Source organism: Bidens hawaiensis, unplaced genomic scaffold (genome assembly GCF_021521415.1).
Source record: "Bidens hawaiensis isolate Kalapana, Puna unplaced genomic scaffold, B.hawaiensis_p1.1 tig00025173_1, whole genome shotgun sequence".
NCBI classification, from domain to species: domain Eukaryota; kingdom Viridiplantae; phylum Streptophyta; class Magnoliopsida; order Asterales; family Asteraceae; genus Bidens; species Bidens hawaiensis.
In genome coordinates, this window is record NW_027493999.1 from 307,265 (window position 1) to 320,134 (window position 12,870).

The 12,870-nt window shown below is 45.6% G+C and overlaps 1 protein-coding gene across 1 annotated transcript; it reads left to right on the forward strand.

Moving 5' to 3' along the window:
* Positions 1–4,785: 4,785 nt before the first annotated feature.
* LOC143570904 (uncharacterized) lies at positions 4,786–6,111 on the forward strand. Its single transcript, XM_077056425.1, has 2 exons — positions 4,786–5,160; positions 5,368–6,111. The coding sequence occupies exons 1-2, from the start codon at positions 4,786–4,788 to the stop codon at positions 6,109–6,111; spliced, it is 1,119 nt and encodes a 372-aa protein (XP_076912540.1).
* Positions 6,112–12,870: the final 6,759 nt, after the last annotated feature.

The window sequence follows — 12,870 nt, forward strand, 5'->3', positions numbered from 1 at the left end:
CCGCCCTGTAACCGTCGTTACCTCAAGCGGAGTGATAGTTCTTCTTTCATCCAGCGAGGAGTCATCACTCTGTGAGGGGGAGTTATCGATTGGTGCTGCTAACCTTCCACTTTCGTCATTAGGTTTTACCCGTAAACAAGATTTGAAGACCATCATCGATCCGTCCGCAGGTGAGGAGGGTGGTCCTCATTCCGTTGAGGGTGAACCTCAGGCTGTGGAGGTAGGTGTCTCCAAGGCTGCTGGGAAACGGAAGGCACGAGCTTCCGATGCTGAGCCCAAGAAGAAGAAAAAGAAAAAGGCCAGGGTTGAGGTCCCGGCTCTGGGTGCTCGTCTTCGGGAGCTTGCTGCCCATGACGTTTCGAAAGGTAAAACTTGACCTCTTATTATTATTTCTTAATCCCTTACTTCCGTGTAACTTGAAGGTTTTTATTTCAGGTCCGAAGGATTCTGCTGCTACTGAACTCCCGACTCTACCCACTTCACCAATTAACACTGTTCAAGAGCCGATTGATTTGTCGGACTCTTCTCCTATTAAGAATAAAGAAATTGGTGAAGCTGGACAATTTCACACATCTCCACCTCATCATGAGCATATCTTTGGAGATCAGGGTGGAGTAGGTGTGTTTAAAAATGCGGGGGGACACGCTTCCACCTCTCAAGTGGGTGAGGACAGTGCTCTGTATCATCCTCGATGGACGTTACGGCGGAACTCAGTACTGAGAAATGCGGATGTCTGTTAGGAATATCTCGACGAGAGTCTTTCTCCTGCAGAGAAGGAAAAACAACGTCGCCGCATCTGCCAATAACTATTCTACTCTAACTCATATCATGTGGCGAACGCTGTGTCTACCAACCAAGAACTTCGCCGGGATTGGCTAGCTATGAATGAAGAGTTGGAGGAGACTGAGCGGAACCTGCTTGGGGCCAAGAAAGAAGCTCCTAAGGCGCTGACTGACGCCCAAGATAGTCATCGGGCTGCGGAGGTGGCGAGGGACGCACAACTTGCTGCTGAGGAAGCTAAGACTGCTCTTTACAAACAACTGGACGAACAAGCTGAGCTTATCAAGACCCTTCAAGCCAACTCAATGGCTAAAGATCAACGCTTGTCCGACCTTAATGCTAAGAGTCGAGACCAAGCTCTGGAATGTGCTGGTCATAAAATGGAACTCCTCCGAGCTCAGGCGGACAAAAAATGGCTTATATCGACAGCAATCCCCAAGGTATCAAATGTCTATAATGATTGGTTTGGGTTTCGTATGTGTTTACATATGAATGTTTGTCTTTACCAGGTTATTACTGACGTTCGTAACAGTGACGATCTCGGGAATTGTGTTGCGATACTCCTCCGTGCCTCCGAGCAGGCGAGCCGACAAATGGGCTTTGAGGAGGGGTATAAGTTTGGTTGCGAGGGGCTGTCTCCCGAAGAATATGTATTGGCCGGCAAAGACACGGTGTCCATCCTTGAGGAGAAAACCAAGGAGTTTGATACTCTGAAGTTTTCCCTTTCTAACCATATATCAGAACTCGCAGACAAGGATGATGCCATCGAGCAACTAAAGGAATTGCTGGATCTTGAAGAGGAAGACGATGAAGAAGACGAAGACACTGCGGAAGGCGAGAATTCTGCCCCGTAGATGTATATGTACTTTTCTTTGTAAATTTTTGCTTTATGTTTCTGTAATCTCCTTTGATCTAAAATAAGAAGTCTTTGTTTCTTCCGGTACACTTTGTCTTATGTATTATAATATAAGTGCTTATCCGGAACTTCGGTTTTGTCAATAAAAGATTACATCTTATAATAACATGAAAGTAACTGGACACTCTATATTCGCTGGACGGTTGAAGTTCTGGATAAGCACTAAAAATATTGGGAATTAGTCTAGGATTAGTGACCCAACATGAGCGAAACCCGAAGGTTGCATTCTCGTCCCCGCATAGATATGCGGGTACCATCCTATGAGGACGAACTGGACGGGTACGACTCATCTTTTCGACCGGATGGTAGTTTTTATAGTGGGGACAATCGTCTTCCTTCTTACGGAGGGACTAGCTTCCCGGGACCAGTTGTCCGCCATGCGGAATATCACAGCAGTGCTGAGCATGATTTTTCAAAACCGTATCGTCTGGAGTCTTTTGCACAAAAATCGAAATTTATTCCAAGTATCGCACAAGCTTCATTTTCAGTAAACGCGAAAATTCCAACATCTGTTGGAACATATAATGGAATGACAGACCCTAGCGACCACTTGTTGAGATTTGTGGCAGTCGGGGGAGTCAGTGGTTGGACTCTTCCGTACTGGTGCCACATGTTCGCACTCACACTCACGAGAGCCGTGAGAGAATGGTTTGAGAAACTGCCTGCTGGACAAATCAAAAGCTGGAATGATTTCATAGAAAAATTCTCCCAACATTTCAGTCAACAAAAGAAACATACTCGTGACCCTTCGGAAGTATTAGATGTTACAAGGCGAAATAATGAGTCTATTGAGGACTTCATTACTCGTTTTACTAACGAGAACCTTAATATCGGAGTAGTAAGTGAAGATATGCTGCGCGGAGCATTTTGTAAGAACGTCCACAGCGATGCCTTGATCCGTACCTTAACAGATAGGGACGGAATGTCGGAGTCATGGGATGAAATCATGAAGGCATCAAAGTTTTTTGCAAGAACTGAAAAAACTTTTAGTTCTGGCAGTCAAAAGCAGTCCCTAAGGGTCGAGTTTCAAACTCCGAGACCAAACAAACAAGCTAAGGGACCAATATGGTCAAGACTTCAGCCAAGTGCGGAGACATCTAAACCTTTTGATGCAAGATCTTTGATCGGCAACAAGGGTAAACGTAATTTTTCAGCTCGTTCCACCAACAGTTGGACTTAGCTATCAAAGACTCGATCATAAATCCTCACTACTGAAAATCTGACTTTCCAGAAACCACAACCGATACCAAGGAAGTCATTTCTTGATACTAAAAAACATTGCTCATATCATAATGATGTGGGGCATAACACGAATGAGTGTGTGACCCTCCGAACAGAAATTGAAGCAGCGGATAAAAATGGTAAACTCGAACATTTGGTTAAAGGCGTACGAGCAGGGACTGGCAAACCTCCCACAAAGGATAACCAGGGCCCAGCTAAAAGGCAAATCAAGGATCTGAATGTCCACATGATTCAAGGGGGGCATTCAGGTAAAGGAAAAAGGAGGGACTATAAGGACGAAGAATGGAAGAGTGAACCTGTGATCTTTCCTCTGATCAAAGGTGGTCCGTGTAATAAAAACCCACTGATAATTACTGCTGAATTTGGTCACTACCGGTCACAATATGTATTCTTCGACACAAGTAGTACGTCTGACATTATGTACGAACAGTATTTCGAACAGTTGGACGATGAGGACAAAGAAAGTCTACAGCCAATTCATGCCCATGTCTCTGTTTCGGAGGAGAGATAATGCACCCGCGCAGTGTTATCTCTTTCCCGATCACATTAAGCGACGAAGTACGTTCGAGAACTGAAGAAGTAGAATTTTTTGTCTTACCTGCAACTTCTAAGCATGACATTATTTTGGGACGAGAGGCGATTGGAGATTTTAATGCCCACCCGTCCACAGCACATGGTGCAGTAGGAGTTCCGTCTCGCACTGGTGTGGCGATAATTCACGTAAATCGGAATTGTTTTACAACCGAAAGCTCAAGACCAAGCAAGGTCCCAAGACAGGCTCAGAGGACTGAGCCAGAGAAATGGATCCTCAATAAAAAGTTTCCGGACCAAACCGTAATAATTGGCCCATCCATCTCTGAAATCGTCCGAACCTTTCTAAAGCAGCTATTGATCAAAAACATCGACATTTTTGCATGGCAGCCCGCAGATATGACCGGTGTCCCGCGAAACATTTCAGAAAACAAGTTGAAGGTGAACCCATTAATCGCCCCAATTGTGCAGAAGAAGAGGAAAATGGGCCCAGAACAAACGAAGGCCATGAATGAACAAGTACAAGATCTTCTTCATGCTGGGATTATAAGAGAAATTAAATACCAAACATGGGTAGCCAACCCAGTGATCGTCCCAAAAAGCAACGGAACGTGGAGAATGTGTATAGATTATAAAGATTTAAACAAAGCATGTCCGAAAGATTGTTACCCACTTCCGGAGATCAAATTGAAAGAAGATGTTGTAGCCCCATTCAAATTCAAGTGCTTCCTCGATGCCTACAAGGGGTATCACCAAATCCATATGGCAGCTGGTGACGAAGACAAGACAGCATTCCGCACTGATTAAGGAACATTCTGTTACAGAATGATGCCTTTCGGGTTAAAGAATGCGGGAGCCACTTACCAGCGACTGATGGATCAGGCCTTCCAAGGACAAATAAGTTGGAACCTCGAAGTCTATATAGACGATTTGGTAATCAAGAGCAATGAAGAGGATCAAATGTTGAGGGATATTGAGGAAACTTTTGAAACACTGAGAAGTATCAACATGAAACTTAACCAAGCAAAGTGCTCCTTTGGGATGGAGGAAGGGAAGTTCCTCGGGGTAATTGTTACAGCCACGGGTTTTAAAGCGAACCCAGACAAGGTTCAAGCAATAGCCCGCATGCTATCCCCCAAATCTCTCAAACAAGTTCAAACACTCAATGGCAGATTAGTAGCATTAATCAGGTTTCTGGCAAACCACGCTGGTAATCTTTCCCGTTCATTTCAACATTAAGGAATTGCCTCAAGAAGGCGCAGTTCAGATGGACTCCGGAAGCCTAACAAGCATTCCAGGAAGTCAAGAAGTGTTTAATGGAGTTACCCACGCTAACTGCTCCTCACGCGGGTGAACCATTAACACTATATCTATCGGCATCCGACATTGCCGTGGGGGCGGTCTTACTGACGGATAGGAAAAATGTTCAAACACCAATTTACTATGTCAGTAGAACGCTATCGGATCCGGAAACAAGATATTCAACGTTGGAAAAGTTGATTTTGGCGTTAGTTTATGCCGCCAAACGGCTCCGCATATATTTCCAGGGCCACCCCATCAATGTATTAACCGGATACAAACTCAAGAATGTGTTGAGTAAACCCGAGCTGTATGGACGACTGGCAAAGTGGGCTATCGAATTGGGTAAACACTCGATTGAATATAAGCCGAGACCAGCGATTAAGGGGCAGGTACTCGCAGACTTCGTTAGGGAAGTCCCACAGTACAAAGAACAAGAATGCCTAATTGAACAACAACCCCAAGCACCTCCGGAACAAGGGCAAGTTTGGTCATTGTTCACAGAAGGAGCTTCCAGCAGTGAAGGGTCAGGTGCAGGCTTAAGGTTAATCAACCCGGAGGGGCATGAATTTACGTATTCCATCAAGTTGGACTTTAAGAGTACCAACAATGAGGCGGAATACGAAGCCTTCCTGGCGGGACTGCGGATAGCAAGAAAGCTTAGGGTGAAACATTTAGAGGCTCGGGTGAATTCTATGCTAATTGCGGGACAAATAAACGGAACATACGAAACTAAAAACGATGTCATGGCTTCTTATTTGTCACAAGAACGGGTCTTGATTCGTCAGTGTTCCTCCTTCAACATTTTTCACATTAAGAGGAGCGAGAACAAGTCGGCAGACGCTCTTAGCAAGCTAGCTTTAACGAATTTTGAGCATTTTGCCAAAGATATTCGTGTAGAAGTTCTAGACCATCCATCTGTTCCACAAAATCAAGTCCTGGTAATTAAAACTGGTGTCGAGTCTTGGATGTCACATATTATAGCTTACTTATCCTCCGGAGCACTTCCAGCAGGAAAGGCTGAGGCTCGGAAAATTAAGCACAAAGTTTTGAATTACCAGTTGACTGATGGTATCTTATACCGGAGATCATTTCTTGGTCCACTCTTGCGCTGTGTAGACGCGGAAGACGCAAATTACCTAATCAGAGAAATCCATGAAGGCATTTGCGGATTACACGCAGGACCAAGAATGACGGTTGCAAAAATCATGAACGCAGGGTATTATTGGCCCGGCATGCACTTACATGCTGTCCAAGAAATCAGAAAGTGTGATTCGTGCCAGCGCCATGCCCCCAACACCCTGCGTCCAAAGAACGAACTGATTCCAGTAACTTCTGCCTGACCGTTTCAGAAGTGGGCTATTGACATTATCGGACCTTTCCCAGAAGCCCCGGGACGGGTCAAGTTCCTAATAGTGGCCATTGAATACTTCACCTAGTGGGTGGAAGCCAAACCAGTCGCATTAATCACGGCTTCAAGCGTGAAAAAATTCCTTTGGGAATTTATCATTTTCCGGTTCGGTCTCCCGCAAGAATTGGTAAGTGACAGTGGGACCCAATTTGCTGATAGTGGATTGTAAGCATGGTTGAAAGAACTCCAAGTCATTCAAACTTTTACGTCTGTTGCTCATCCACAAGAAAATGGTCAAGTCGAGAGGACCAACAGAACTATCAAAGAAGGGATTAAGGCAAGACTAGGGACGAAACGAACAGGATGGGTGGATGAACTGCCTCATGTACTTTGGGCTTTTCGCACCCAAAAGAACTCCAGCAATTTGGACACACCCTTTAGCCTGACATACGGAACCGAAGCCATGATCCTCGCATAAATCGGGATTCCATTCGCGAGAGTTCTGCTGATTGATGACAACGACCATGAACTCAGGATGAATTTGGATCTGTTGGAAGAAAGAAGAGAGCTAGCATTGATTCGCGAGCACAATTATAAGCGACAACCCGAAAAATATTACAACTCGCGAGTCCAAAGTTGCAAGTTTGATGCGGGAGACTTTGTCTTCCGCAACAATGATGCTTCCGGCCGAGAGCCTCTAGGCAAACTAGCCCCAAAGACCTTACAAAATCAAACAAGTACTAGCAAAAGGTGCCTATAAGTTGGAGAAGTTAGATGGGACTGAGGTCCCTCAAACTTGGAACGCAGCACAATTAAAGAAATGATATATATAGCAGTTTTGTTCATCTCTTACTTTTTAGGCCTGCGTGCCCGCATAGATTAGCAAGTTATGTAATTTCCCTAATATTTTTAGTGCTTATCCATAACTTCTCCCGTCCAGCGAATATAGAGTGTCCAGTTACTTTCATGTTATTGTAAGATGTAATCTTTTATTGACAAAACCGAAGTTTCGGATAAGCACTTATATTATAATACATAAGACAAAATGTACCGGAAGAAACAAAGACTTCTTATTTTGGATCAAAGGAGATTATAGAAAGCAAAAATTTACAAAGAAAAGTACATATACATCAACGGGGCAGCATTCTCGCCTTCCGTAGTGTCTTCGGCTTCTTCATCGTCTTCCTCTTCAAGATCCAGCAATTCCTTTAGTTGCTCGATGGCATCATCCTCGTCTGCGAGTTCTGATATATGGTCAAAAAGGGAAAACTTCAGAGTATCAAACTCATTGGTTTTCTCCTCAAGGATGGACACCGTGTCTTTGCCGGCCAATACATATTCTTCGGGAGACAGCCCCTCGCAACCAAACTTATACCCCTCCTCAAAGCCCATTTGTCGGCCCGCATGCTCGGAGGCACGGAGGAGTATCGCAACACAATTCCCGAGATCGTCACTGTTACGAACGTCAGTAATAACCTGGTAAAGACAAACATACATATGTAAACACATACGAAACCCAAACCAATCATTAAAGACATTTGATACCTTGGGGATTGCTGTCGATAGAAGCCATTTTTTGTCCGCCTGAGCTCGAAGGAGTTCCATTTTATGACCAGCACATTCCAGAGCTTGGCCTCGACTCTTAGCATTAACGTCGGACAAGCGTTGATCTTTAGCCACTGAGTTGGCTTGAAGGGTCTTGATAAGCTCAGCTTGTTCATCCAGTTATTTCTGAAGAGCAGTCTTAGCTTCCTCAGCAGTAAGTTGTGCGGCCCTCACCACCTCTGCAGCCCGATAACTATCTTGGGCGTCATTCAGCACCTTAAGAGCTTCTTTCTTGGCCCCAAGCAGGTTCCGCTCAGTCTCCTCCAACTCGTCATTCAAAGCTAGCCAATCCCGGCGAAGTTCCTGGTTGGTAGACACAGCGTTCGCCACATGATAAGAGTTGGAGTCGAACAGTTCTTGGCAGATGCGTCGACGTTGTCTTTCCTTCTCTGCAGGTGGAAGACTCTCGTCGAGATATTCCTGACAGACATCCGCATTGCTTAGTACTGAGTTCCGCCGTAACATCCATAGAGGATGATACGGAGCAGTGTCCTCACCCACTTGAGAAGAGGAAGCGTGTCCCCCGCGTTTAAACACACCTACTCCACCCTGATCTCCAAAGATATGCTCATGATGAGGTGGAGATGTGTGAAATTGTCCAGCTTCACCAATTTCTTTATTCTTAATAGGAGAAAAGTCCGATAAACCAATCGGCTCTTGAACAGTGTTAATTGGTGAAGTGGGTGGAATCGGGAGTTCAGTAGCAGCAGAATCCTTCGGACCTGAAATAAAAACCTTTAAGTTACCCGGAAGCAAGGGATTAAGAAATAATAATAAGAGGTCAAGTTTTACCTTTCGAAACGTCATGGGCAGCAAGCTCCCGAAGACGAGCACCCAGAGCCGGGACCTCAACCCTGGCCTTCTTCTTTTTCTTCTTCTTGGGCTCAGCATCGGAAGCTCGTGCCTTCCGTTTCCCAGCAGCCTTGGAGACACCTACCTCCACAGCCTGAGGTTCACCCTCAACAGATTGAGGACCACCCTCCTCACCTGCGGACGGACCGGTGACGGACTTCAAATCTAGTTTACGGGTCAAACCTATAGAGGAAAGTGGAAGGTTAGCAGAACCAATCGGTAACTCCCCCTCACAGAGTGATGACTCCTCGCTGGATGAAAGAAGAACTATCCCTCCGCTTGAGGTAACGGCGGTTACAGGGCGGGGTTGAAAGTTACCTTCGCATTTTTTGACAAATTCCTCACCTTGGGTGTACATAGCCCAAGAGGCTCCGGCGTAAGGGTTGTGGAAAAGACAAAATTACTTTGTGTACGCTCCAGAAAGGGTACGTCACGCTGAGTGATAAGACGGCGAACCATCATGCCTCCTCTCGTGTTCACAAGCGTAGAGAAGACCGTACCTTCACCTAAAAAAGTAAAATGTCAAAGAAGGAATACTAGGAACCTGTGTCAAACGACAAGTAAACACTTACTCCCATCGGAATTCTCGTAATATGGTTCCAAGGTAGGAAACGGCCACAAAAGACTCATCCGGGCATGAACCATCGCCCCTTCGTGAATGGGACGCATGGGCGTTGGCGTGCTGGTCAATGTGTCAAACCACTTGTGTCCCTCATATTCAATAACGGAAATTTCGTGCGCTGCGTCTTCCGGTTTCCGTTTTGTCATGGAAAAAGGAACGACATCTTCCCGAATCCAAAAGAACTTGGATTTCCATCCATGAATACTCCAGATCCATTCGAAACCAATCGGACCCTTTCCAGCGGTAGCAAAACCGTACCACCCATCACGATAGGTCATTTTGTAGAAAATGGCAAACATGTTAACGGACGGTTCATAATTGTGGGATTGGTAACAAAATTCGAAGTGACAAATTCGTAGCATCCCAAACGGGTAAACTTGGGATAAATGGAGTCTGTACTTCTTCAGAACAGACCTTGCGAATTTCGTCACGGGCAATCGGAAGTTACCCATGGTAAAATGGTCAAGATATACCGCCATCTTCTTCGGAGGTGGCGCAGTCGCGATGGCCCCCTTTGCCGGACGTTCGGCTTCCCAGTCCAGCGGAAAGCCATATATGTTGTTAACATCCTCGAAGTCTTTTTCTTTAATATCACATCCAACTTCACTAATGGTGGGAGAATTCCTTTTCTGAGCAGCTATGAGAATCAAGTATTGAAGATAGGTGTAGGAGAGCAGAATTCTCAGAATTCTCTGATTGAAGGGAAAAATTTGTAAGTAATAAGAAACGTCTTGTCATGAGACATCAATGCCTATTTATACTCATCGCAATTAATGCGACCGTCTGACTAACAGAGGAGAGAGAAAATAAGGACCATGGGATGATGGACACGTCAGGCGGGAGATTCGAAAAAGTGGTTACAGGCTGTCAAATAAACGTCTTGTCAGCCCCCGCCCAAAATTTTCTCTCTGTCACGTCACCAGTACTATCCATTCAACTTGCACAAATCCAAAATTTGAAGAAAGATATTTTGCAAAGATTCCTTTCATTAATATCCAAAATGGTGATTACAAAAACATGAAAAGAAAATTACAAGTGTGAGTTTTAACACATAAATCTATACTATGGATCCTAAGGCGCCGTGCCTTCCGAAGAATTCTGGTCCGCATCATCCGCCTTGCTATCACCCGATTGGTCATCATCAGACTCATCGTCAGACTCGTCATCAATGTATATCCGCAACCGCTTCACTCCATCTTCAGACAAGGCAAATTCCGGAAGCATATGTTGCAGCGGAAAGACCAGATTATCATACTCTTGAAGCCGCATATCAAGTTCTTGCTCCACATCAAGTCCATAAAGAGGATGGCTCTCGACAGGTTGTCCGGACTGGGCAAAGGTCAACCCTTCGTTAAAACCTTTCACCCGGCCAACCCCTTCAGAAGAAGTCATCAAGTTCACAAAGCAATCAGTGAGCTCCGTACTTCTCTTAACATGACGGATGACCTATTGAAGCAGCCCGTTAAACATCATAAAAAGAAGTAGACAATGAAATTAAACAGTATCCAAGGAAAAACTTACCGAGTCAAGACCACGAGTGAGGAAATATCGCCTCTCCTGCTCAGCGCACTCCGCCCGGCCACGAAGTTGTTGCAATTCGACGGAGGCGCGGTCACCAGCTTCAGTGTGAGATTGCAAGAGAGAGTCGTGTGCAGACTGCATTTCGACAATAGTCTTGTCTTTCATCTCAGATTGTTCTCCTTGCAGTCTTAAAGCTTCCTCGAGATCTTGAATCCGGGCGTTTTATTGAGACACTTCATCCTGTGCCTTCACCAACACATCCCTTTTTCTTTGATTTTCTGCTCGGGAAGCTTCAAGGGTGGCATTGGACCTCTCGCAGGCCTCTTTCCACCACTTAGCAGCATCTGCATTTCGCTTCTTTTCTTGTTCAAGTGCAGCCTCAGCATCAGATTGTTTCCACCTAGCTGCACTCGCCGCTTTGCGGTGCTCCTCAGCTTCCTTTTTGGCAGCTTTCAGTTCATCGGAAGCAGCACCAAGCTTACCGCCCATTGTCCGCCACTCCCGTAAGATTTCCTGACTACAGGCTAGACTGTTAGTCAAGGAAAAAGCTAAGTCAGAATGGAATTCATCAGGGGAACGGGTAAGCTGATACGCTTTCTCAGTCGACGGCATACAATGTTCAACAAAACTCAAACAGGTCTTGGAAGAAGAAACCCGAGACTCGTTGACAATGTCCCAAGGCGGGACGAACAAGTCATTATCTCCTCCTAATTGCACGTTCCCAAAGAATTGGGAACTTGTGGGCCCGATGCGAACGGGAGAAAAGGTAGACTGTTGTGGGCCACCTTGAGACAAACCTCCCCCAACTTCATGAGCAGATGGCTCAAAGAAAAAATCACCCCCCTCGCCCGTTGAAAAAAAGGAGGAAGAAGTGTAAAATTGGGGAGGAGGTTGCACAAAAGCTTCATTAGTTCTAAAGCCTTCTGCAGTAGCTTCAGGATTTTCCTGCTGTGGACCGGTGGCTTCAACATTTTGGAACAAATGGTCCAACGACCCAGAAGTTATCGATTGGACGTTGGACCCTTCCTCGATTTTCTCAGTAGGAGGGGAAACTGGTTTTTCCGTCTCCTTCTCTGGAGGAGGTGATGGTTGTTTCCCAATAGCCGGAGTTGGCTTGGACAACTTACCAATCACCGGATGCTCAGCAATAGACGAATCTACATAAGAACACCATAGTTAGATCCCATTACAACGGTTGACAAAAATTAGCAAGTAAAACGTACCTTTCACTGTCCCCAAACGCTCCGAAAGGTTGGGTGATAATGGCTTCCCCGGTCGGTGCGTCCGATGCTTCTTCGTTTTTGGTTCCTTCTCGGCATCCGCAGCACTGGTGCCCGCGTCACTTGCCTGGGATGCACGAAGGGACCTCTTCCGGTAAAGCTCTGCCAACAAGTGAGAAACAGATGAAACTTCAGGAGTATCATTTGAGCTTCCTTCCTCAAGGACAGCAGAATCGTCACTTAAAGTAACGATTGTCCCATCGGAAGTTAGCGCGTTAAGAGGTGGAGGATTCAGGATGTACGCACCTGTTTCAAAGATAGCTTCCGAAACAACTGGTTCGGCACGCACTTTAACCGGAAAGAGGAAATATTGGGTAGTCTTCTCCAATATGGGCGTATGCTTCACATCGCGTATAGTTTTGCTCACACAGCCCTTGTCATCCTCAAGCACGTTTAACATCGAACCAAAACCTGAAAGCAAACAACAAACGTCACCAACAAAGCCTCAAAAACACAAAAAAGTAGAAAAAACAAAAACAGTAAGACTTACGGCCGTTTAATTCAACGAAAACATGCTCCATGAAAGGTGAAGACCACAACTGGCTCATTCCCGCCCATACAAGGGCCTCCTCGGGAAGTGTCCGCATCAGAGTGGGTGATGCGGTCAACTTGTGGAACCAGTCACGCTTCTCGTGAACGGCTTAAGCGATATCGATCAGGGCGTCGTTCGGAGAACGGCGAACCATGACCTCCGGTATTACGTCCTCGGAGATCCAGAAGAATCTTTTCTGACATTCCTTGGAAATTTCTTCGGTCATATTGCCGATAATTCTATCCGGCACACTGTGGCAAGTATACCATCCGTTTCGGTTCGCCATCTTATAAAATACAGCGAACCGATCCAACCGGGGAACTAAGTCGTGTGCTATAC

Excerpts from the sequence above, each read along its gene's own strand:
- LOC143570904 (XM_077056425.1), top strand. The coding sequence starts at position 4,786 with ATGGAGTTACCCACGCTAACTGCTCCTCACGCGGGTGAACCATTAACA. Across the intron at positions 5,161-5,367 it reads GACCAGCGATTAAGGGGCAG|AGTACCAACAATGAGGCGGA; the intron begins GTACTCGCAGAC and ends TTGGACTTTAAG.